The 25,299-nt window shown below is 47.5% G+C and overlaps 1 protein-coding gene and 1 long non-coding RNA gene across 4 annotated transcripts in view; one reads left to right on the plus strand and one right to left on the minus strand.

The window, feature by feature from the left end:
- Positions 1-145: 145 nt before the first annotated feature.
- Positions 146-25,299, minus strand: part of ppm1e (protein phosphatase, Mg2+/Mn2+ dependent, 1E) — a 38,304-nt gene continuing 13,150 nt past the window's right edge. The window contains exons 2-7 of the mRNA XM_035535309.1: positions 13,283-13,410; positions 9,459-9,658; positions 8,320-8,508; positions 8,033-8,176; positions 7,744-7,837; positions 146-4,418 (exon numbers count right to left, since the gene is read on the minus strand). Coding sequence (XP_035391202.1) covers positions 3,478-4,418; positions 7,744-7,837; positions 8,033-8,176; positions 8,320-8,508; positions 9,459-9,658; positions 13,283-13,410 — 1,696 coding nt within the window. The 3' untranslated portion in view covers positions 146-3,477. The remainder of the gene's footprint in view (positions 4,419-7,743; positions 7,838-8,032; positions 8,177-8,319; positions 8,509-9,458; positions 9,659-13,282; positions 13,411-25,299) is intronic.
- Positions 1,854-12,889, plus strand: LOC118242821. Of its 3 annotated transcripts, XR_004777063.1 has the most exons (4): positions 1,873-1,929; positions 8,063-8,174; positions 9,196-9,240; positions 11,530-12,889. It is a non-coding gene; the product is annotated as an uncharacterized LOC118242821 (long non-coding RNA). The 3 variants fall into 3 exon arrangements; XR_004777062.1 differs by lacking the exon at positions 8,063-8,174 and having other exon boundaries at positions 1,854-1,929; positions 11,530-12,888; XR_004777064.1 differs by lacking the exons at positions 1,873-1,929; positions 8,063-8,174 and adding an exon at positions 8,878-9,017.

The following is a 25,299-nucleotide window of genomic DNA, read 5'->3' on the forward strand; positions in this document are numbered from 1 at the left end:
GTGGTGAGGCTGTTAGGGTATGGCTATCATTGATATGCGTCTGTAAGAGTAGTAGTAGTACAGTCTGTTTAGTCTTGTACACAGCATTAACAGAATACAGAGATGACCATCGGTAACACACGCAGGGTTTTTTGTACCTTTTTTCCCCCCATACCTCCATTTCACTTGAAACTTTTCGGCTTCTCCGCTTTGGAGAAGCCGTGGCCTCAAAAAAAAAAAAAGAGAAGAAAGTTCTCCTCATGAAGAGTTCTCGCAAAGAGTTCTCCTCACGAAGGGTTCTCCTTGGGAAGGGTTCTCCTCGCAGAGTTCTCATGAAGAATTCTTCTCATGAAGAATTCTCGCAAAGTTCTCCTCATGAGAGTTTTCCTCACTCATGGCTTGTTTAGGTTCGTTATTGCTTACAAGAAATAAAGCAGTACATGAGCAAGAAGTGGCGAGGACAAGGAGCGGGATAGTGAGAGAGACAGAGAGAGAGAGAGAGAGACAGAGAGAGAGAGAGAGACAGAGAGAGAGACAGGCATTTCAGAGGAGAGAGAGTGGGACCATGAGACAGCAGCCTTGGCCATCACTGTATCTAACAGTCGGGCCGAAGAAGCCGACACTCCAGATACTTGACGATGAGGGAAACCGTCGGTGTGTCTCACACCACTGGAATGAGAGTCTGAACATTCCCGCCACGCCCTGCCAACGCTGGCCCAGGCTTGCGGACGGAGCAGAAAGTCCTCACAATGTCGGGGAGATCATCCCGCTCCGCTGATGGTCAGAGGGTTTCGGGTTCTCTCATTAGCGGTATCAGGTTTAGCAGGGCAGGGACAGGGTGGTTGAAGACCACAGACCCTCTGTAGCCATCTGAGTTAACAATGGTGACTTAGCTGTCACGTTAACAAGACATGAGACATCATGTGCGCATCCTCGAACGTTACTCACACGTATACGCACACGCGCACTCATATGCACCATACACAAACGTACGTGTATATACATATATATGTAGGTTCACTACAATAGTGATGTACGCCATTTGGCCCTCGGGGCGTAAGGAGATGATCAGGGCAGGGTGGAACACTTCAGGTGCTCTTCCGGGTCGCGGTAGGGAGATGTTGTGAGGAAAGGGGTCGCCTTCCCGCCGCGCTGGACCGCCGCACCCCACTGTCCCGAGAGGGGCGTGTGTGGGACACGGCAGCCTGCGGGTCAATGCTGGCATCGGAAAATGCAAACCCCCTGCAAGGTTGTTTCCTCGGATGCGCCGCGGTGCTAGGGTACTAGTGTTTTTTGGGCGGTGTGAATTACTAATGCCGCGAGTGAGCAGAGGAGAGCGGAACGGATCTGGTGACACGTAGACCAGCTTGGATGTGCTGTTTAAGAGGCCATCATAGCCGGGTAAAGAGACTTGTGATCTCCAGCTGCCCAGGTTCACTCTCCCAGTAACAATTGTAAAGTTTTGGGGTTTTTTTCTGGAGAGGGTTTTGCAGAGGGTTTTGGTCCAGATACATACCCACAGGGTCCTGGCAAGCATCATATGAAACAGAAAATCTCCTTATCGTTCCCAGTCATACATAAATATGTGTGTGAATGCACGTGTGAGTGTGTGTTTGGACTTCTTATTGTACATACATTACATTTTATCCCAGCTGAGATGCTGGCGACTGGCTAAATCTCACCTCCTGGGTACTGTGGGCTGCTCTGTACAGACTCCACGGAGCTGGACTCCATGGTGTTAGCCCAAATGGGCCAAGCTGGACGTACTCTGTGCCAACACTGACTAATGTGTGTGTTTAGTGTGACTCGGGTGGGGGATGGGGGTCACTCATGCTCATATTCCCACTCTAAAGATACCCTTCTACACCCACCCGCCCACAAACAAAAGGGTCAGATGTCTGTGGAGTGGAACAGGCGGGCTGGTACAGACAGGTCCTGTCCTTACAAACAGTGAGTATCTGTGTAGACCGTATCAGTACAAACTGAGTATTGGTAGACTATCTCTATAGACTGTGAGTTATTTTCTGGCATTTTTGTGAGTACTCCGGTGGTGGTAAATATTTGTGTGTGTGTGTGTGCGTGTGTGTTGGGAGGAGAAACTGCTATGGTTAATAAGGGATATTTTACACTATAGTGTGACATACAGTAACATTCTACAGAAAGTATCAGTATCTCTATATTTAAAACATCGCAAGGTGTTTGCAGAACCGGAAAGTTCTTCAACCTAACAATCGGGACAGCTGCAAACATCTGGTTAAAAAGGTCAAACTGCAGCCACATCTTTTAGTGTTTTTTTTCCCCTAGTTGTCCGATGCTTCTTAAGACAGTGTTGCGAGACACAGAAGGCACATACTGTCCCGCTTTAGCTAAGTCCCATCCTCCTTCACGAGGAGGAGTGAGGCTCATCTTAAACACTGCGCCGATCCCAGCGGGACGCGCCTGAACAGGAACCTGGAGATATTATGCTGACCGGTCCTGGTTTATGGGTTTATGGGTATCCTGTTTTAAGTGGGAAACATGGCCACCGTGGGACCTCGGGGATGCCTGGCGAACTGGTGCATGTAGAAATCTAGGATGAAACTGTGCGGATCTTTTCCCACATAAACATCTAGCTTGCATGTCTTTGGTTTCAAAGATTGTAAACAATTGTAAACAATCTGAATAGGTTTCATACTGCATCTATCAGAGAGTTAATGTGCAGCTGTGTAGATTAAAACTGTGTCTAGGATCAGGTTGAAAGCATGAGACAAGCTTCTGGGAAGCTTTTCCTCAGCTAACGTTCAGCGTTTGGACCTAAACAGCCAGGAGGTTCTTGTTTGAAAAATCAGGTGTTTAGGACCGGGGTTTCCACGCATCCATGAAGGACTCTCTATTTAACCGCAGGTTCAACGTGACCAGCCCACAAAAACAAACACATGACATGAATGGACAGACCTAGCTAAACTAAACGCGGCTCTGCTGCTAAGGTCGCGACGCTTACCCTAAAGAACGCTCTTGGAGGGTGTGAAAGTAAAGAATCCTAACAGAAAAGCAAGGAATGACGTCCTATTGTCTTCTTAGCTCAGAATAATCTCTACCAAACTCTAATTACCTATTACAAGAAACCTTAGGCCTGGTGGACAGGGGGGCACAGAAGAGTGATTTTGACCATGAAGTGGTCAGGATAATATGCCCGTTTTGTAGTGTTGGCTTAACGATGACGAGGAGCAGGGCGGAGGGGGTATGGCAAAGCCTGGCATCACTTGTGACAGACTGGTAAATAATAGGATGGCTTTTCTTTTGTGTGCGTGTGTGTATGTGTGTAGGTGTAGCTCACCTGATGGAGCAGGTGGAGCATGTTATTAGACACCAAGGTGATGGGTTGGATTCCCAGTTAACGCACGTGCTGTCAGAATGATAGATATGTAAGTCGCTCTGGATAGGAGTGTCTGCCGAATGCTGTAAATGTAAATGTGTTTTCTAGCCTGAATGGGGGCAGTGTGATGGGGGTTTGTGGGTTTAGAGCCCGGGGTGGTGTGTTAGGTGTGGCAGGGCGACCCCAGGCCTCCGCTCTATATAGCGGAGCGGTTCGGGCACGTCGGGCTGCAGGCTGGGGCACTCATGGGCCTTCCGGCCTTGGCGCTTCGCTGCCCGACGTGGTGCTCCACCCTCCATTCTCCTCTTCCTCCGCCCCTGCTGGGGTAAGAGAGCCGCAGCCTCCAACCACAGTCCGTCCGCGGGGGGTTGCGTGCAGGACGGGACAGGGGGCCGGGGCCCCACCCGGCGCTGGCGCCCGCTCACCTCCACCTCGCCACAGGGGCGCCAGGCGGCGCCCATGCCCATGCCACCACCCCCGCCCGCCCCCAGGTCCGGCCTGAAGGTTCTGCTCGGCGGGCCGCCAGGCGCTGGTAGTGGCCGGTCCTGGTTGCCGCCGCTGCCCGTGAGAGGCTGGGGCCCCGTGTTGCTCAGACTGGTCCTGTCGGTGAAGGAGTCGGTGCGGTCTTCATACGCCAGGTCAGCGGGGGCGGAGCACTGTTGCAGGGGCCAGCCTCCGCGGGCCTTACCTCCGTTCTCCCCTCCTCCGTCCTGACATACCAACTCGCTCTGGAGCGACTCTTCCTCCTCCTCTGGCTCCACCTCTTCCCCAGGCTCCTCCTCCGCCTCCTCCTCCGGCTCCCCGGAGGGTGGGGGCCCCCGGGGGTCCCTGAGGAAGACCACGATGACGGTGATGTTGTCGCTGGAGCCGGCGTCGCGCGCAGACGCCACCAGCTTGTGGGCCACCATTGCTGTGTCTCCGTTGTTCTCCTGCAGGTGGTCGCTGACCACACGCACAGCCTCTTCCGGGCTCACTGTGTCATAGAAGCCGTCGCAGGCCAGAATCAGATAGTCCTCCAAGCCGTCCAGCGGGAACACGCTGTGGTCAGCATCGCCACAGATATACGGCTTATGCTCCGAGTCCCCTGCACGCGCGCGCACACACACACACACACACACACACACACACACACACACACACACACACATCAGATCAATATGAGCCAATTCCTTGACAATTAAACTCCTTCATCAGTGGTCAGTCTGCCTACAGGGCTGCTGTTGGCTGGATGTGTTTGGGTGGTGGACCCACTCTCAACCCAACACAGACACTGATACACATAAAAAACCCAGCAACACTACTGGGTCTGATACACTCATACTAACAACACTACTGGGTCTGATAAACTCATACTAACAACACTAGTGGGTCTGATACACTCATACTAACAACACTAGTGGGTCTGATACACTCATACTAACAACACTAGTGGGTCTGATACACTTAACTAACAACACCACTGGGTCTGATAAACTCATACTAACAACACTAGTGGGTCTGATACACTCATACTAACAACACTAGTGGGTCTGATAAACTCATACTAACAACACTAGTGGGTCTGATACACTCATACTAACAACACTACTGGGTCTGATAAACTCATACTAACAACACTAGTGGGTCTGATACACTCATACTAACAACACTAGTGGGTCTGATACACTTAACTAACAACACCACTGGGTCTGATACACTCATACTAACTGGTTCTGATACACTGGTCTACCAGCAACGCTACTGTGTCTGATACACTGGTCTACCGGTAACACTACTGTGTCTGACACCCTGGTCTACCAGCAACGCTACTGTGTCTGATACACTGGTCTACCAGCAACACTACTGTGTCTGACACACTGGTCTACCGGCAACACTACTGTGTCTGATACACTGGTCTACCGGCAACGCTACTGTGTCTGATACACTGGTCTACCGGCAACACTACTGTGTCTGATACACTGGTCTACCAGCAACGCTACTGTGCCTGATACACTGGTCTACCAGCAACGCTACTGTGTCTGATACACTGGTCTACTAGCAATGCTGCTGTGTCTGATGATCTTCCCGGGACACAGACTACCATGTCAGTGTTACTACTGCTGAGAGCACTAGTGGCCACCCAAATAATCCCCAGTCAGCGGTGGTCCCAGGTGGTAGAGAGCATTCGAGGCCGGTGAACCCAGTAAAGTGGCCAGAGAGTGAAGTGTTTCTAATACACAGGCTGGCAAGGGTACGTTCCTTGCCATGTGGACAGGTGGCATCGTTAACCCCCCCAAGGCTGTTAACAGACCCTGAAGCTCCAGGGGACGCTGGTGGTGACGTAAGCCAATCAGAACGGTTTGGGGAAGCAGCCTGTCATCAGAGCCTGGCGCCTGAAGGGAAAGGGTTAATCCAAGTCCTTGTTGTGTGCAGATTCATCATCTACCCATCCTCAGAACAGAGCGACTTCCTGGTGGGCATCACCTTCCTGGTAGGCATCACAAGGGAAGAAAGCGAACAGACGAAGGCAGCTCTCCACTTTTGCTTAGAGGGCTGAGGTTCTTATCACTTCCTGCAGAAGCCAAATGGCTCAGGGAGTTTATCTCACTACTCCGTGAAGCCATGGAGGGGAAACCCGTAGCTAGGCTGCCTCGGCCGTTTTTTGTTTTTTTAAAAATCCTGACACTTTTCTCCGCCTTCAGAAACAGAAGGTTCCTCTACTGCTGAATGCACTACTGAGACGCCGAACCAGTCAAGTGGTTTTGAACTCACTGTAGTGAATAAGGCCTTCAACAAGCTACACTTGCACATGAAGTGGGAGTTCCAGGCAGTTGGGGGAAATCCAACCTGTTGTAGCTTTGTGCTACTGGTTTAATTGGGTCTGAACCAGGTCCAGAGGCCTGGTGATCAGGGACTCCTCAACAACATCTAAGCTTCTATTTTGGTCCTCTCCCTCTCTCTCTCGCTCTCTCTTTCACTCTTCTCCTCTCCTCCACACTCTTGCACACACACACGCACGCACGCACGCATGCACGCACGCACGCACACACACACACACACACACACAAACTCACACTTTAACCTTGTTATTCTGTGGGCGGCATGAATCTTTGCACTTTTTTCAGATCCTCCTACACCGTCCTGCTACTCACCACTAGCAGAATGAATTCAGCCGTGTTGCAATGAGCAAATACGTTTTGGGTTACATAACGTTGCCAGAGAACGCCTGTGTGAGGATGCAATCACAGAAGTGTGATGCGCCTGGGTGAGGTCCTAATCCCTGCAGTATGATGTGCAAGTGTGAAGTAGTAATCCCTGCAAGGGACAGTGTGATGTCCTAATCACTGTGGTGTGATGGGTCTGTGTGAGGTATTAATCCCTACAGTGTGAGGGGTCTGTGTGCGGTATATATATCCCTGCTGTGTGAGGTATATATCCCTGCAGTGTGAGGGGTCTGTGTGCGGTATATATATCCCTGCTGTGTGAGGGGTCTGTGCGAGGTATATATCCCTGCTGTGTGAGGGGTCTGTGCGAGGTATTAATCCCTACAGTGTGAGGGGTCTGTGTGAGGTATATAGCCCTGCTGTGTGAGGGGCCTGTGTGAGTTATATATCCCTGCTGTGTGAGGGGCCTGTGTGAGGTATATATCCCTGCAGTGTGAGGGGTCTGTGTGCGGTATATATCCCTGCTGTGTGAGGGGTCTGTGCGAGGTATATATCCCTGCTGTGTGAGGAGTCTGTGTGAGGTATTAATCCCTACAGTGTGAGGGGTCTGTGTGAGGTATATATCCCTGCTGTGCGAGGTATATATCCCTGCTGTGTGAGGGGTCTGTGTGAGGTATTAATCCCTACAGTGTGAGGGGTCTGTGTGAGGTATATATCCCTGCTGTGTAAGGTATATATCCATGCTGTGTGAGGGGTCTGTGTGAGGTATATATCCCTGCTGTGTGAGGTATATATCCATGCTGTGTGAGGGGTCTGTGTGAGGTATATATCCCTGCTGTGTAAGGTATATATCCATGCTGTGTGAGGGGTCTGTGTGAGGTATATATCCCTGCTGTGTGAGGTATATATCCATGCTGTGTGAGGGGTCTGTGTGAGGTATATATCCCTGCTGTGTAAGGTATATATCCATGCTGTGTGAGGGGTCTGTGTGAGGTATATATCCCTGCTGTGTGAGGTATATATCCATGCTGTGTGAGGGGTCTGTGTGAGGTATATATCCCTGCTGTGTGAGGTATATATCCATGCTGTGTGAGGGGTCTGTGTGAGGTATATATCCCTGCTGTGTGAGGTATATATCCATGCTGTGTGAGGGGTCTGTGTGAGGTATATATCCCTGCTGTGTGAGGTATATATCCATGCTGTGTGAGGGGTCTGTGTGAGGTATATATCCCTGCTGTGTGATGAGTGGTGTGAGCAGTGCTGTACCTATGGCTCTCGATACGGACAAGCTCCCATTTACCCGCCACGTCCCAAACCAGATCACACACCCTCCCAAAGCCTCGATCCTCTTCTTTTCATCCTAAACACACACACACACACACACACACACACACACACACCCACACGGAAAACTTTAATACAAACAATAATATTTTATATACCATAGCCAAAACTGTCAGTTAATTTGATAACAAACTATTCAGCGGCACCTTTAGGAATCATATCTATAAACTTACATATGTACATACGTTGCATCTATGTGTGTGTGTCTCACCTCTCTGTCTGGTTTGTGGGGTTTCATCAGCTCCACTGGCTGTCCCTTCTTGACCAGCATGACCTGTGAGTCTCCTAGCCAGGCCACATGTAGAGTACGACCCCGAAGAAAGGTCACAACCCCGGTGGTGCCACAGCGCAGGGTCTGTGTCACACACGCGCACACACACAAACACGTGAAAACAAGTTGAACAGAAATACATCTCTCAGTACCAGTGTTTTACTGTGTCAGACTAACAAAGAGAGAGAGAGAGACAGAGAGACAGACTTAGAGTGGCTCATCCTAACCTCGCGCGAGGCCTTCTGTACGAAGCGCTCATCTGTGAGTTTGAAGGCACGACGGAGAGCTTCTCCAGGGTCCTGGGTGAACATCTCCTGTCTGACCAAGTTCACGTGCAGGTGGTTGGCAGCATAGGTAGCAGCGTCGACTCCCCCGTGGCCATCGAACACGGCGAAAAATGCCTGGTCCTCTTGATCCTAAACACCCCCAATGACACCCCCCCATCAGGAACCCCCAGTGAAACTTCTCTCCACCTCGCTCTCTCTCTCTCTCTCTCTCTCTCCTTCTCCATCTCTGCCACCCTCTCTCTCTCTCAAATTGAAATTAAAATTCAAGTGACTTTATTGATCGCGTGGATTGCGATTTACGTTTGTCGCTAAAGCACAGGGCAGCATACGCATGTAATAAATAAATAAACAAACAAAAACAACCAAGTTAGATTCTAAATACATATACGGCCATGCACATGCACACATAGTCACATTGATGTTTGCTTATAACTGGTTAGATCTGAATTTAAGGACCTTTCTCTGGTGTCCTTATATTTAGAACTAGACAGCAGAAAATGGTGTTGTGTTTCGGTTTGTCCTGTGTGCCACTGACAGCATGTTCCCTCTTCTCAGCGTCTCTCTAATCTTTCGTCAACCATTTTTAACTGTTGGTTAAAACTGTACGCTGTGAGTCTGTACGTTACCAGTCTATACAGGTTTGTCTTTTCTTTATGTTTTTTCAAATTATTATTTGAATGAGATAATCTGCTAGTGTGTATTTCCTGTTTTCTCTGGCTGCCAGTCTCACTCTCTCTCTCTCTCTCTCTCTCTCTCTCTCTCTCTCTCTCTCCCTTTTACTCTCTCCCTCTTTCTCTCTGTCTATCTCTCTTTCAGAGGCCTGATCTGCTCTCATCTGGGAGCGAGTGATGCTTTCAACCAGTAAGACCAGTAAAATCTCTTCCTTTAGCTGTGAGACCTTAGCCTCCAGCCGCATCTGGCAAACTGTCTGCGCTTCAGCTAAATGGCTCTTGGGAAACAGGGTTAGCCTTAGGAACACATAACGCGCGTATATCTCGAAGGCCAGTGAAGCTCTGTGTTCAGGGGAAAAGGGGGTTGTGCGGTGGGCGTGGCAGTGGGAGGGGCTATGTGGACTATACCTGCAGGTTAAAGAGGGAGTTGAAGTCGGGGATGACCACATGCCTGTCCTCCATCTTGCGGCGCATGTTCTTGATGGCGTGGATGGAGGTCTCGTAGTAGGGGTGGGTGCGGCGCCGGGCGGGGAAACTCTTCAGCCACACACAGCAGATCTCACACAATGTATTAAAGACCAGACGCGCCAGCTTCACTGCCTCCAGCTCTATGTGGGGAAGACGAGTCACACAAACACCATTACATATACGTATAACACACACACACACATACACATACAGTCACACATGTAAACATGTACACACACACATACACAGCAAACACATGCACTCATACATATACATTCACACACATACTCTCATAGGTAGACATATCTACGCACACAACCCCTCACACACACATACATATACACACGCATACACTCATATATACACAAATCCACACATTCATGCACACATATAGAACACTTCAGTTAGACTGTTTTGCGCGCCAGTAGTTTTGTTAAAATCACTGTCCTCTCAGGTCAGGTTGTTCTGGTCTCCCTAATCTGCAAGAAAAACTGTCAGCATAGTCCAGCATATATTAACTAATCAGGAAATCTCCCCACGATGAGGCTTTCTGGATTGTTAATTACTAAAACTGTTTTAGTGGTTATGTGGACGGTGCGTCCCCCCTTTAAGTGGTTAGGTGGACGGTGTGTCCCTCCTTTAAGTGGTTATGTGGACGGTGCGTCCCTCCTTTAAGTGGTTAGGTGGACGGTGTGTCCCTCCTTTAAGTGGTTATGTGGACGGTGCGTCCCTCCTTTAAGTGGTTAGGTGGACGGTGTGTCCCTCCTTTAAGTGGTTATGTGGACGGTGCGTCCCTCCTTTAAGTGGTTAGGTGGACGGTGCGTCCCTCCTTTAAGTGGTTAGGTGGACGGTGCGTCCCTCCTTTAAGTGGTTAGGTGGACAGTGTGTCCCTCCTTTAAGTGGTTATGTGGACGGTGCGTCCCTCCTTTAAGTGGTTAGGTGGACGGTGCGTCCCTCCTTTAAGTGGTTAGGTGGACGGTGCGTCCCTCCTTTAAGTGGTTATGTGGACGGTGCGTCCCTCCTTTAAGTGGTAATGTGGACGGTGCGTCCCTCCTTTAAGTGGTTAGGTGGACGGTGCGTCCCTCCTTTAAGTGGTTAGGTGGACAGTGTGTCCCTCCTTTAAGTGGTTATGTGGACGGTGCGTCCCTCCTTTAAGTGGTTAGGTGGACGGTGCGTCCCTCCTTTAAGTGGTTAGGTGGACAGTGTGTCCCTCCTTTAAGTGGTTATGTGGACGGTGCGTCCCTCCTTTAAGTGGTTAGGTGGACGGTGCGTCCCTCCTTTAAGTGGTTAGGTGGACGGTGCGTCCCTCCTTTAAGTGGTTATGTGGACGGTGCGTCCCTCCTTTAAGTGGTAATGTGGACGGTGCGTCCCTCCTTTAAGTGGTTAGGTGGACGGTGTGTCCCTCCTTTAAGTGGTTAGGTGGACGGTGTGTCCCTCCTTTAAGTGGTTATGTGGACGGTGCGTCCCTCCTTTAAGTGGTTATGTGGACGGTGCGTCCCTCCTTTAAGAACAGCCCTCCTCCACTGGCCTCATGTGGGCTGAGTCTAAATTTAATCTGCCGTCGCATGGCTGCACTGGTTCACAATGTATGCTGCTTTGGCTCCTGGCTAGACGTCCTGTCTGCTGCCCTCTATCTCTCTGTCTCTCCTCCTTTCCAATTCTCTGTTTCTCATCCTTACATCTCTCCATCCCTCTATCACTCAAGTCCCTTCTTACACCATGAAAGGCTAAAGATGTGTCAGTCTGTGTGTCTGGTCACTGACAGACATGCATGACCGTGACAAATAACTGCTCTACATAAGCAGGAAGCTGCTAACACATCATGTGAAAAACCAGAAAACACACACACGCGCACACACACACACACACACACACACACACACACACACACACACAAGCCTGCCATTGATGGACTCTGACCAACCTGTGCGTGTGTGTATGTGTGTGTGTGTGTGTGTGTGTGTGTGTGTGTGTGTGTGTGTGTGTGTGTGTGTGTGTGTGTGTTGTACAGTAGATGATAGCAGCACCAAGGCCAGTAGTCCCAGGACAATGAAGACTTCCAGGCTCCACCATGGTGACTGCGACCGCGCTAAGAGGTGCAGTCCATCTGACTCGCAACTGACAGGGAGGCAAAGCTTCCAGTCCACAAGGTCATGTTTCGCTGGATAATAAGGAACTTCTACAGTGTAAAAAGTGTAAAATCATATTCTGGCAGCTAGAGCCCTATCTGTGCACCTGAGTTTAAAATTAATCCAAATGCCTCCAGAGATTAAAGTATCACCATAAGTCATGTTTACCACCAAAAAGTAGCAAACAATACTTACTATATAATAGAGTTATAATTATTTTTTACATTTTTCAATAAAGTGCAGCTCACGTGAGATCAAATTGCTTTGTTTATGTTCCATAGAGCGGGTCCCTCACATGGAGGTAGCCATGTTTAAAATAGACCTAGTGCAGACTCTCTGACACATCCAGGCCACTAGGTGTCAGTATAAAGGTTGTTTCATGATGTGAAGAAGACCATTAAAAAAATTACTTATTGCTCCTTTAACAGTAATCCACCATTAATCTGCAGATGATATTTGTGTTCGGATGTGTTGTACTGAGGATAACGTCAGCATGTTGTCTTTCTGTGGTCGTCAGCACAGTTACGCAAATTATTTCTGACCTGAAGAAAACAAGTCTAAAAGTACTGAATGAGACAGGACACACAGAGAATAAAATGCTAATCACACACACATCTGGAGCTCAGCTCTGAGGACAGGGAAGTGGCAATATGAAGCGTGACATCAGATCAGATGTTACATCTCTCTTCGAATTCGACAGAACGTTGGTCTAGAACAGTAATGATCATTGCCACTTCCAATTCCTTAGCCATTTCTATTCGAATATAGAAAGTTAAGAAAGCAATTCAGGCCAGCGTTAAGTTGGTAAGTGACCTGAATACACAGTCAAATAGGAGAGTTTAAATTGTGCTGAATGCCCTACATTCACTGCAAACCCTGGCTGATTTCGGAGGGCTGTCAGAACTTCAGGGCAGATTCTCCTCCTGTTCCAGACTTAAACCCATCTTCTCTCAGGCTGTAAGCGGTGGAGACAGGCTTATTTCGTAGCGCTCTCCTCGATATGATTCGGGACTTCTGTTTAATCATACGTTTGCATCGAGAGTCCAGTGTTGCTCGGAGGAAAATGGGCTTCCCCGTTCTGTCTGGCTCTTGCTGAGGTTTCTACCTCATATCTGTAGACTGTAAAATTGCTTTTTGAGAGTGTCTATTGTAACAGGAGCCCTAAATAAATCGGGACAGACCGGAACTCGGCCACAGTGTCCAAATTACCCAGCAGCGTCAAACACAATGTCAAACAGTATTAATTATTTTCAGTACTTTACTGTGATTTACATGTTAATGATATTGTAATCAAGCTTGAAAATGTCAGATTTTCAAGAAAGGTTTTTCCTTTCTGTTGGTGTTTTTTTAAATTATTATTAAACTTCAAGATGTCTGAGTAGATGTCTGTCCATTCCCAGGGCTTCAAACTGAAGAGGATGAATTTGTATGTAATAATAATTTTAGAAAAACCTAGTTAATAATGGAGTGACTCATAAAAGATTCTTGCTGTCTAGCCTGCTAAGACACTGTGGGACAGTGAGGAGAGGCTTCTTCTAGGAATCCTGTTTGGGGTGTAGAGAACGCAATCTGCAGACGTCTGGAGTGAAGCTAAAGCAGCATACGAGCAGGACGAGTGCGTGGTGAGATACTCACGAGGAAACGAAGGTGCTTCTGTGCCCTCCTCAGTACTCTTGGCTAGATGGTATATGGAGAGATCAGTCTGCAGAACACTATCAGCCGTGCCTCGAGACAGGCCTGCAGCCAGTGAGAATGGGCAGTTACTGTAAAAACACAGACAGAGAGAAGAAGAAAGAAAGAAAGAAAGAAAGAAAGAAAGAAAGAAAGAAAGAAAGAAAGAAAGAAAGAAAGATGGAGAAGGTCAGGGAGAGTGACAAAAGGGTGTTACACATTTGCCATACTGATGGTAGGCAGTACAAAGGTTCTCTGTGAGAGCTCTGAGGGTGCCTGGGTTATAGCTGTATTATGGCTGGATTATGGCTGGATTATGGCTGGGTTATAGCTGGATTATGGCTGGATTATGGCTGGGTTATATCTGGATTATGGCTGGGTTATAACTGGATTATGGCTGGATTGTGGCTGAGTTATGGCTGGGTTATAGCTGTATTATGGCTGGATTGCGGCTGAGTTATGGCTGGGTTATGGCTGGATAATGGCTGGGTTATAGCTGGATTATGTCTGAATTATGGCTGGGTTATAGCTGGATTATGGCTGGGTTATAGCTGGATTATGGCTGGATTGTGTCTGAATTATGGCTGGGTTATAGCTGTATTATGGCTGGATTGCGGTTGAGTTATGGCTGGGTTATGGCTGGATAATGGCTGTATTATGGATGAGTTATGGCTGGGTTATAGCTGTATTATGGCTGGATTGCGGCTGAGTTATGGCTGGGTTATGGCTGGATAATGGCTGGGTTATAGCTGGATTATGTCTGAATTATGGCTGGGTTATAGCTGGATTATGGCTGGGTTATATCTGGATTATGTCTGAGTTATGACTGGGTTATAGCTGGATTATGGCTGGGTTATGGCTGGGTTACGACTGAGTTAAAGATGTATTATGGCTGGATTGCGGCTGAGTTTTGGCTGGATTATGTCTGAATTATGTCTGAGTTATGGCTGGGTTATGGCTGGATTATGTCTGAACTATGGCTGAGTTATGTCTGAGTTATGGCTGGGTTATGGCTGTATTATTGCTGGATTATGTCTGAATTATGGTTGAGTTATGGCTGGGTTATGACTGGATTATATCTGGACTATGGTTGATTTATGTATGAGTTATGGCTGGGTTATAGCTGGATTATGGCTGGATTATGGTTGGGGTATGGCTGGGTTATGGCTGGATTATGGTTGGGGTATGACTGGATTATGGCTGAGTTATGGCTGGGTTATGGCTGGGTTATGGCTGGGTTATGGTTGGATTATATTTGGGGTATGGCTGGGTTATGGCTGGGTTATGGCTGGTTTATAACTTCTTTACCAGAGAGATGGTGAGGAGACATAAAGCAGCAGCCTAAAGCCTAAGATCTAAATACTGTGGTCAATATTATAGTATAAATTCTGCCAGATAATTACCTCCTCCCCAATTTAACAACTGGGTTACAGTAGTGATTGGGTTAACAATTGGCTACTGATACGAGAAACATACCACTACAGAATACACATAGGAACTACTATGTGAGGAATCTGAGAGCCTTTACAGGTTTTGCAATGCCACAGGTTTACCAGCTGGTACAATGACGTCGGTCCTGTACGGACTTGGACACTCAGGAGGAGTCTGCTAGCAGACAGCAGTATCTATGCTCACTCCAACTCTCCACTTAGGAGAAGTGTTGATTATGAAAGTGTTGAGGATGAAAATTACAGTCACGATTGTAGCACATATTATGAAATCATAGCCCAAGAGTCTCTTCCTCACAGAGACCTTTAGGTTGTTACATAAGAACTGACAGCCATGTTACCAACCAGAATCAGTTTAGCAGATCCACTAGAACAGAAAAAAAACAGAAAACAATTAAATGAATTTAATAAAAAAAAAAACATACACACTCCTCACCCAGGGCAACTTCAGCCCTCATGTGTCCAGTTTAAACTGAAATAGACATGACTAATGATGAAGACATTACTAATGAGCTTGTGTCCTCAGCAAGGCGTGCTGGTGATTCCAGGTGCAGCACTGAGTAATAGCACGCTACACCACAACTGCCTCGAACAGGGGTGTCACCCAATTTACTGGGGCACATGCAAATTGACCCCAGGCGCTACATTACCCATTTTCGAAAGCTTGAGCAGCTAATGCATGCAGTCCAAGCTGGTTTATTTCATGTTGTTACAGTAAAGGACATTTGTAAATGTTTCAAAAGAAAGTTGGCCAAGACAAGGTAATGATAGCTCATAGATATATGTTTTGGTTATAGCGGTTATACTTCTAACCTTTTAACATTCGAAAAATACACATTAGACCACTAACGCCAAGGCCTTAATGAATGTACCAAAGGCGTCAGTTTAGCTAGCTGGTAAAAGAGGCATTGATAACACAAGCCTGCAAAAAGAGTGTCATCACGTTAATCTATTTACTGTGTAACAGGCTTTTTACCAGAGGCCCACTTTTGGCCCTACAACTGATTGGCAAGCAAAACGGTACAGGTGTGCCCCTGTAAACTCTGTGGGTACCTCCGTACAAGGACTCCAGAAACACCACTGACCTCAAACCTCTAGTTTGCACCTGACCGGCAGACACAATCAAATAAATTAGAGTGAAATGAATTCAAGGATAAGGGCAAGAAGGGCTTCCCCTGACAAAACTGGTCAGCAACTCCCAAGAACTACGGTTCTGGAGAATGAATAACATCTGAAAATCGTCTCAGAATCCTACAGTGTGCTGAAACCGTGGTAATAATCTCAGCGCCTAATCTCTCCAATAGTGGGGGCTCTAGGATGGGACCAAAATAGTTGCTGAAATTTTGTGCAAGTGCATGATGATCATTAGGCCTGCCGCTGTTGGATAATGCTGAACCCGGTTTTATTTGGAGAGGGAAAAATGTTCAATCTCTTTAATCGCTTGGAACGCTGACGGGCAGTGTTGCCAGACTGGGCGAATTCCCGCCAATTTGGGCGGCTTTAGTTTGAAATTGGCAGGGAAAAACACGCTTTGGCGGGTCGACAAACATTTGGGCTGGTTTTATTAATTATTTTGGTGGTTATATATATACACTTTATAAAGCAGCTGCAATTACCTCCTCCCCACATGCAATCAGCTGTCAAAGGTTTGATGGACAGGTTATTCATTCCTGCCGAGAAAATACCGTTGCCACGCCCATCTACAGTGATTTATCAGCTAGACGGCATCGATAAATCATCAGGTTTTGGCTCTCGTTTGGCTCTCACAATACCAAAGTGAGGAAAATACAAACGAAGAAAAAACGGGAAAGTGACCCTGAACTAAAAGTCTTTGACAGCGCCTGCAACAGAAGATGAATATAAGGCGCGCTGCCTTAGAGCAGACGTCATACTTTAAACACATGAAAAAAAAACATTTAAATGTCCTTCATAATTTATAATTATTGATCTGTACACTAAGATATGAGAAGTTTATTAGTAGGCCATGCTGGTTTAAAAAAGCCGAAATGCTGAACATGGGCTTTTTTTCATTTGGATTGTTTGGCGGATTTTCAGCCACGTTTTGGCTGGCAACCCTGCTGCCGGTTCACTAAACTCAGTAGTACAGGGTGGCATCGCTGCATTAACCGTTACCCCCAAAATATGACATCCGAGCAGCTGGACGGTCAATGTCTTCACTCCGAAGCACTGACATACACTCGGTCCCCGTTTGTGTTATCACGCTGTGAAATGTCTTGGAGTGCTGCTTTCATATTAAGCTAGTACGATATGTTCTTCAAAGACGTTAGACTGGTTACCTGAGGCGAAATGAAGAAAGCTCAACAACGCTAACATTGTTCGTCAAACGGCGTGGTGAGATGTGCTACTTGCTTTAGAGTTATAACCTAATGGAATGCCGAAAGAAAGGTGCATCTTTCCAGCAAGTACTACAGATAATGACCGAGATGTCATAACGACAAGTACAAGATGTCTTCATAAAATATGACAATAAACCAGTCGTCTGGTGGTCTGTCACGTTAGGTAGCGTTAGCCTGCTGGCGTGTTAGCCTGCCATATATATATATATATATATATATGAGAGAGAGAGAGAGTCAGCAACTGCTTGTGGCAGAAACAATGCTCAGATTAAAATAGAGAGTCAGTGTCAATCTACTTTAATGCAGAACTAGGGTGTGTAAATGAAGACGACTTTTCATCAGCATGAAAGGGTCTGTAATAAAGTTGCTACCAGATCCTGAGATGGTAGCACCAGTGCGACCAGCGGAAATGTATTCTGGAGCACTGAATTCCAGCTGGGTTTTACTCTGTACATTAAGGAACAGGGGCCATTGTTTTGGGACTGTAAGAGAAGCAGGCTAATGTAGTAATGAACTCCAAAGTCTCATAAACCCCCGACATCTCCCACTGCATTGCATCCAGCGTGGACTCAAATGATGTGGCATCATTAGTCTCTGCTCAGGTGAGGTGAGGAACTGTCTCTCTTCGGTGTTCCTTCACTCATGGCAACCTGGAGGCTGACAATTGATGCTTCTCTGTATCTATGACAACACTGACAGCAGCGTGCAAGGCATTGCCATGACAACGGGTTGCTTTGGGGAAGAGATGGGGTGGTGGGAGGAGAACAGTTGCTAAGACCCCCCGTGAGGCCACAAGGGACTATGGAAAAAAAATGGATACACAGCAGATCCCCTTTTAAACACACACACACACACACACACACACTACAAGAAACTGGAAACACAGCTCTGTGGACAGAAGGAGGAAAGTGGAGCATTCTGTCTCAAGGAGACCTCAATGACAACCTGCTCTAGATGTGGAAAAGGTACCTCTGAGGAAGCAGAGCACTCCACTCACACACACACGCACACTCACACAGAAGGAGACTCAGCTCTGAACAACAGTTTCTCTTAGTACAACGATACCACCACATCTTTTTCAAGGAGGGTTTAGATCTGCCTGAGAGTAAGTTAACCTCTGCATTTCAAAAAACTGTAAATGACCTTGGAGGCAAAAAAACAAAACAAAACGGTTTAAGAGATAAAACAGCAGGAGGTTGGAGAAAGAGGGAAACTCTAGAAGGTTTGGACCATGCCTTATACCCCCAGTCCTTTATTAAGATCACTGGGTAATGGACACAACAGACTGCTTGATACAGACATGCTGTACACAGACAGATGAAACTGCACAAAAAAAAGGGATAGAGAGAGAGAGAGAGACTGGTTGCTAGGAGGGGGTTGATGAGGTGATGGCCTAAGGAATAAAGACAGGAAGAAAGAGAATAAGAGAGATGGAGAGAGATAGAGATGGTGAGATAGAGAGACAGAAAGACAAAGAAAAACAGAAAGAGAGAGAGATAGAAAGAGCACACCAGTTCCCATCACACTCTGGGATCCTCCTCCGCATTTCCATTCATAGAAATCATCTCTTTTCTCCCTCCCTCTTACACACACACACACACACACACACACACACACGCGCGCGTGCGCGCGTGCACAAACGTCACCACCTGAGAGGGAGGGGGTGATGAGGTGGGTTGTCATAATTGGCTGAGGTACTTCAGCACATCAGAGCTGAGCCAATAGGAAGTGTCTTTTTAGTGAGCAACACAGCTGAATCAGACGCATGCAAAGGAATGAGGAGAGGGAGGGAGAGAGAGAGAGAGAGAGAGAGAGAGAGAGAGAGAGAGAGAGAGAGAGAGAGAGAGCGGGAGGGAGGAATGGGCTTTTTAGTCCTTCACCCATGTTGGTTTAATCCTCCTGTTTAAATGTATGCAAGGAGTGTAACAATGTGAGACAGGAAGATATATGGAGTCTGCTCTCTACCACTACAGTCTGCTCTCTACCACTACAGTCTGCTCTCTACCACTACAGTCTGCTCTCTACCACTACAGTCTGCTCTCTACCACTACAGTCTGCTCTCTACCACTACAGTCTGCTCTACCACTACAGTCCGCTCTACCACTACAGTCTGCTCTCTACCACTACAGTCTGCTCTCTACCACTACAGTCCGCTCTACCATTACAGTCTGCTCTCTACCACTACAGTCCGCTCTACCACTACAGTCTGCTCTACCACTACAGTCCGCTCTCTACCACTACAGTCTGCTCTCTACCACTACAGTCTGCTCTCTACCACCACAGTCTGCTCTGTACCACTACAGTCTGCTCTCTACCACTACAGTCTGCTCTCTACCACTACAGTCTGCTCTCTACCACTACAGTCCGCTCTACCACTACAGTCCGCTCTCTACCACTACAGTCCGCTCTCTACCACTACAGTCCGCTCTCTACCACTACAGTCTGCTCTCTACCACTACAGTCCGCTCTCTACCACTACAGTCCGCTCTCTACCACTACAGTCCGCTCTACCACTACAGTCCGCTCTCTACCACTACAGTCCGCTCTACCACTACAGTCTGCTCTCTACCACTACAGTCTGCTCTCTACCACTACAGTCTGCTCTCTACCACTACAGTCCGCTCTACCACTACAGTCCGCTCTCTACCACTACAGTCCGCTCTCTACCACTACAGTCCGCTCTCTACCACTACAGTCCGCTCTACCACTACAGTCCGCTCTACCACTACAGTCCGCTCTACCACTACAGTCCGCTCTCTACCACTACAGTCCGCTCTACCACTACAGTCCGCTCTACCATTACAGTCTGCTCTACCACTTTATCTCTTTACCAGAGAGACAGAATCACAGCAGTACTGGTGTCTACACACAGCTTGGGCATGTAGCATGTAGCTGCTGTCATATAGGGGCAGGTGTTTATCACCATTACAGTCAAAGTGAATCAGAAACCAGAACGTATTTTATTTCCTTAATATGATGTATGTCTGAATAATACAGGGGTAAAGTATTCATCATTTGAAGCATCAGATCTGAACGCTAGCTTGCACTCTATCGTGGAGGACAATGAATCCATGAATACACTCTTTACACAGTGCCAGACGGTCAATAGTTAGGTGAAGAATGTTAGTTTACCGAGATTGAATCTGTATAAAGAATGATTTTAGGTCTCTGACATAATTGCTGTATCCGCACAGTGCAGGCAAGTTGCATTCTGAAAATAATCCAGGCTAAAATTCCTTGAATATAATGTGGTATTCTGCAGTACTCCACCTTCTTCAAAATGTAAAAAATTGAGCCACAAGGCCTGTTACCATGGCATTTTAGGAGCCAAACCCACACCTCTAAACCTTGTGGCTGCTAGCTGGTATTAGTGCAGACTAGCCAGTGAAACATGCCATGATACTATTGGTTAATGTTATCTTTTGCCTGCCTTCTCTCCACAGTGACATAGTGAAATGTCAGAAATTGTTTATAGGTGGGCAGAGGTCACTGCACTGTACTGAAATATTTAAGATAAACAAGAATTTTGTCTATAATATAAAAAGTAAAAAAGTACATCTTGATTTCAGGTTGGATTTCTGTTAATTTCTTTGGCAACAGTTGATAATTACAGTTCATGCTGATGAAGCTATTTGGATTTGAGAGCAGAAGCGAGGGAGATGTGTGTTTGGGAGTCTCTGTTTGACGTCATTCTGAGTGACTGAGTGTCTTCCACAAACACTGCAGCATAGATGCAGAGTCACACATACACACACTCTCTCCTCTCCCTTACAAGATAGCAAAAACCTACATATTGAAATCATGTACATTGTACTGAAATCAGACATGTGGTTTGAGAGAAAAGGAGAGGGGTGTAAGAAGAGATGGAAGGAAATGTTTAGAATTACTTTATATGTGTGCGTGAGGTGGCAATGTTTTGACAATACAATTGTGAATTTGTCATGTCAAAGCAAACCTGGAGCTTGAGGGAGAGAGAGAAGGAAAGAGCAGGAGATATATGGGGAGAAATAGAGAGAGATTTTGAGATCTCAAGAGCCTATAACGTTAACTTTCAGTTGTCCTTGACTGTTTAAAAACCTTGTAAAAATACAAGAACGTATGTGTGTGCGTGCATGTGTGTGTGTGAGCGTGTGTGCATGTGTCTGTAAGTGTGTGTGTGTGTGTGTACGTTTGTCCTTTGCACATATAGCTCTACCCCTGAGTGTCACTTCATGCTCCAGTTAAAGGCAGTTCCGTATACACACTGATCTGCTATTGCACAACACTCACCTGCAGCACATTGCTTGCATTGTTTGTGTGTGTGTGTGTGTGTGTGTGTGTGTGTGTGTGTGTGTGTGTGTGCACGCTGTACTGTTTCCACACTCCCACTGGGTGCATGATAAGGACAAGCTGATATCCCAGTGAGGCCATTTTTGGAGTGTGTACGTGGGTGAAAATGGGTTTGTTGGTGCCTGTGGAGTGCTTTGAGCATTTGAATATTTGGATGTGAGAAGGAGTGCATGTGTGTGTGTGTGTGTGTGTGTGTGTGTGTGTGTGTGTGTGTGTGTGTGTGTGTGTGTGTGTGTGTGTGTGTGCGTGCGTGTATGTATGCACGTAATCTTTGTTGTTAAGTCAGGGAGTATTAATAGCAACATGCAGGGTCTCATTCTACCACATCTGCACCCAGTTGATTAATCTGTTTGTCCCATAACAGCTCAAACACACACACACACACACACACACACAAACAAACGTGCGTGTGCAAACATTTGCAAGCATACACACACACTCTGTCACTGCTGAAGTTGTGTGCTGACTGGCTTGGGTATTCCTCTTTTCTCTTTATCAAGGACCTGAGTGAAAACCCCTTCCTCTATTCACCCTGCACAGCATTACAGCATCCTAATTACAATCGGGGGGGGGGGGGGGGGGGGGGGGGGGGGGGATGAGTGTGAGAATAAGCAGCAGGAGCAGTATAGCACTTCCTGTTTCTGAATATTCTGAACTTTCATCCCATTCGCTGGGGCTCCCCTTCCTGAAAGGGGGTGGAGCTAACAGGGCCTATCTGTGCAGGAAATCGTGGAAATCAGTACACAAAACAGCCTTCCCTTAAAACCTCCTTATTCTTACGGCGTAGGCAGTCGGAGTTCCTGCTGCACACTTACATGCAGTAGGCAGACACAAAGCAGGGCGAGAAAGTGCTCCAATAGTCTCTCTCTCTCTCTCTCTCACCTGCGGAGGGCCTTAGCGATGTCTGCCACACTACTCTTCACCTCCGTCTGGGTCCCAAGCCTCACACTGTTCCCACCAGCCCAGTCTACCAAGAGTTTAAGATTACAGTGGAGGCTGAGAGGAAGTGAGAGGTTAAGATTACGGTGGAGGCTGAGAGGAAGTGAGAGGTTAAGATTACGGTGGAGGCAGAAAGGCAATGAGGAGATTGTAGAGTGTCATCCATGTAGCCAAACCATCTAAGCCAAACTGTCCTGAGCCTCCATCCCCGGCCAGTGCCGTGTCTGCGTACAGCTATGTATTCCCATGAGACCCCATGTGTTTACAAACAGGTATTCCTGCAGCACAGTGCAGGGAGATGCAGTGTGAAATCTCTGAACTGTGCGCGTCGGGTGTTTCTCCACCAGGGTGACGGCCATTGCGTTTAAGGCCAAACTCTCGCTGCTATACACAGTGCCTGGGCAGTTGGAAATGGGTGTGCCACTCTGCCTCACTCTGCTGCAGCTGTGGGCTCTGATGCCGGGAATTTGCCAAACAAATAGCCACCCCCCCCCCCCTTATGGAAAGTAGTGCTTCAGCAAGCAACGGCTCCTCCAGCATGTAGGCTCTCGGAACCAACGTGACTCAGCCATAGCGCAGAGACGTGACCACAAACACGCTCTGCCGTAACGTCACACCAGTGGCCAGCGTGTCAAGTCCTTATGGTAATTTGGGGCTACAACACCCTTCTAGGGAGAGAAACCCAGCGGGTCCGACGTTTCATCCTGGTCGATGTTTGTCTCGGGTCCGTCTCTTGTTTGCAGTTGACCCCGCGCGTGCGGTCTCAGGTACTGTATTAATACTCTAAAAAGATCAGGGCATCTTCATTATACACGGAAGGGTTCCAACTCACGTCTACGCCCTTCAGTTTCAGCACGGCAGGTTCACACTCACATATTACTGAATATTAATATTTCAGGAACCAGGACCATAATATACACAGGAACCAAGCACAAGGGCCTAAATATTTTAGCGCTTTACAGTAAAAACCCAGGTGTGCATGTGCAGGACAGTGGAAGTGTGGAGGATGCGACTGAGTGAACATCGCAAGCATGTCTTAGTTGAAGGAGGCTGACCTAGTTGGGCCAGGGAGGATGGTAATGTGGGCTAGAGCGACTTTGAAGCATAGCCCTGCTCCTGGCCTTCAGCACTGCCCTCAGCCCCCGCCCGATCTATTAAAAACACACGGCTCCCTTTAAGAGAACTGGCGTGGAGTAGATTTGTCCATATACAGGACCTCCGAGTAACCGGGGCATTGACTGTTTATTAATTACACAGAGAACCCAATCAGTGGGGTTAGCAGTAGGGTTTTCAGAGGTAAAACCGAAAGTGTCGTATATTAGCTACATGCTTAAGCTCCTTCACGGAAGCTGCAGGGCAAAACCTTTTTTACCGCACACACACACACACACACACACACACACAACATGCCTTGCTAGAGGGAGCCCAGGGCATTCGGAGTGAGGGTACAGTGAAGAAGTGAACCATGCACTGGAACGCACTCTCTGGCTTCTCTGTGTGCCAAGCTAATCAGTTCCAGTTTCAAGGTTGTCTCCGTGGCAACAGCAATGCTTGAGGTAGGCCTCCAGGATCAGTCAGTGGCTGGCTGAGCGTTACACACACGCTCAGTCACCGTCACACAAATGAACCTCGTATCCCTCCAGCAGAGATTTCCACGGATATGGTTTTCTTACGGAGCATGATTGAGCCATAACCAGGTACAGCTACACTGTAACCTAGCAGATTACACTGCCACAGTTACAATGTTGGAAGTCGGCAAGTTACACTGGAATATACTAAATAACCTCCTGATCTCCTGTACTCTGTACGCATTGGTACTGTTTCATGCAAGTGCAGAGTCTCAGTGTGTTGCTTGTTCCTCAGTATATTACACTGTAATTACTGGTGAAGTTACATTGTAATGGTCCCTGTTCTGAAATAAAACATTGGTGGTCATGCCAGCAGTGTGCTGCTGTAGCACTGGTCCAGGGAAGCCATATATATTTACATAAACAACTTAACATGAAACCAGTTTGGCAATTCAAACAGATGATTTCCTGGAATCTGACAGAACCGGAAACACAAACAGGACCTATTCTTCTTTCCTGCCTCCTTCAGATGGGTGTCACGTGAAGGCCTGCAGTCTGTGCAGTAAAGCAGTGTTGTGCTCGCCACCAACACCCTACTGCTCAGGGCTAGTCCTCTCTGTCCAGACACTAACCGGAGACCCTCACCCCCCACAACCCCCCACCCCACAAACAACATTGGCAGGTAGAAGACTTCCAGTGTGATGGGTTAGAGTCCGTCATACAACTTTCACATATACGACCATACTGTGATCTTAAGTTCAAGTAGTTGTGAATCCAGGCATTCTAACAGCATGGGGTTATATGTACAGTACTTCCCTTTAGATGACGATGAAATACTACACCGACTTATTTCAACTGAGACACTACACACCGCAGACGGTGCTCACAACGCCCATGCCGCCCCCCTGCAGACCCCCCCCCCCACACACACACACACACAAATGCAATGGATAGCTTTAAATAAGCATCTACCCAAACAAGGCAAAGGGGTGCGTCTGTGCTACATTCCCTGACTGCAGCATGCGGCTCATCAAAACCCCATCAGCGAGCAGGACATAATGTTCAGGGATGCACCGATACCCCGTCGACGTGCAGGACCAATTCTCAATTCCACGCACACCCTACCGCTCGAAGTCGCACCAAAACCCGTCGACATGCAGGACAAATCTTTGGTACAACAAACACCCTCACGCTCAGGTTCACATGCCAAACGTTATGCCCTTAGAAGCATTTATGGTAGGGAATCCCCACTGAATGTGTAATGTAAATCAGAACTGAGCTCTGTCTTTCTCCTCTGGACTGACCCTGTCACATAGCCTGATAACTTAAACAGTCTAACA

The sequence above is a fragment of the Electrophorus electricus genome, chromosome 17, assembly GCF_013358815.1.
Source record: "Electrophorus electricus isolate fEleEle1 chromosome 17, fEleEle1.pri, whole genome shotgun sequence".
Classification (NCBI taxonomy): Eukaryota; Metazoa; Chordata; class Actinopteri; order Gymnotiformes; family Gymnotidae; genus Electrophorus; species Electrophorus electricus.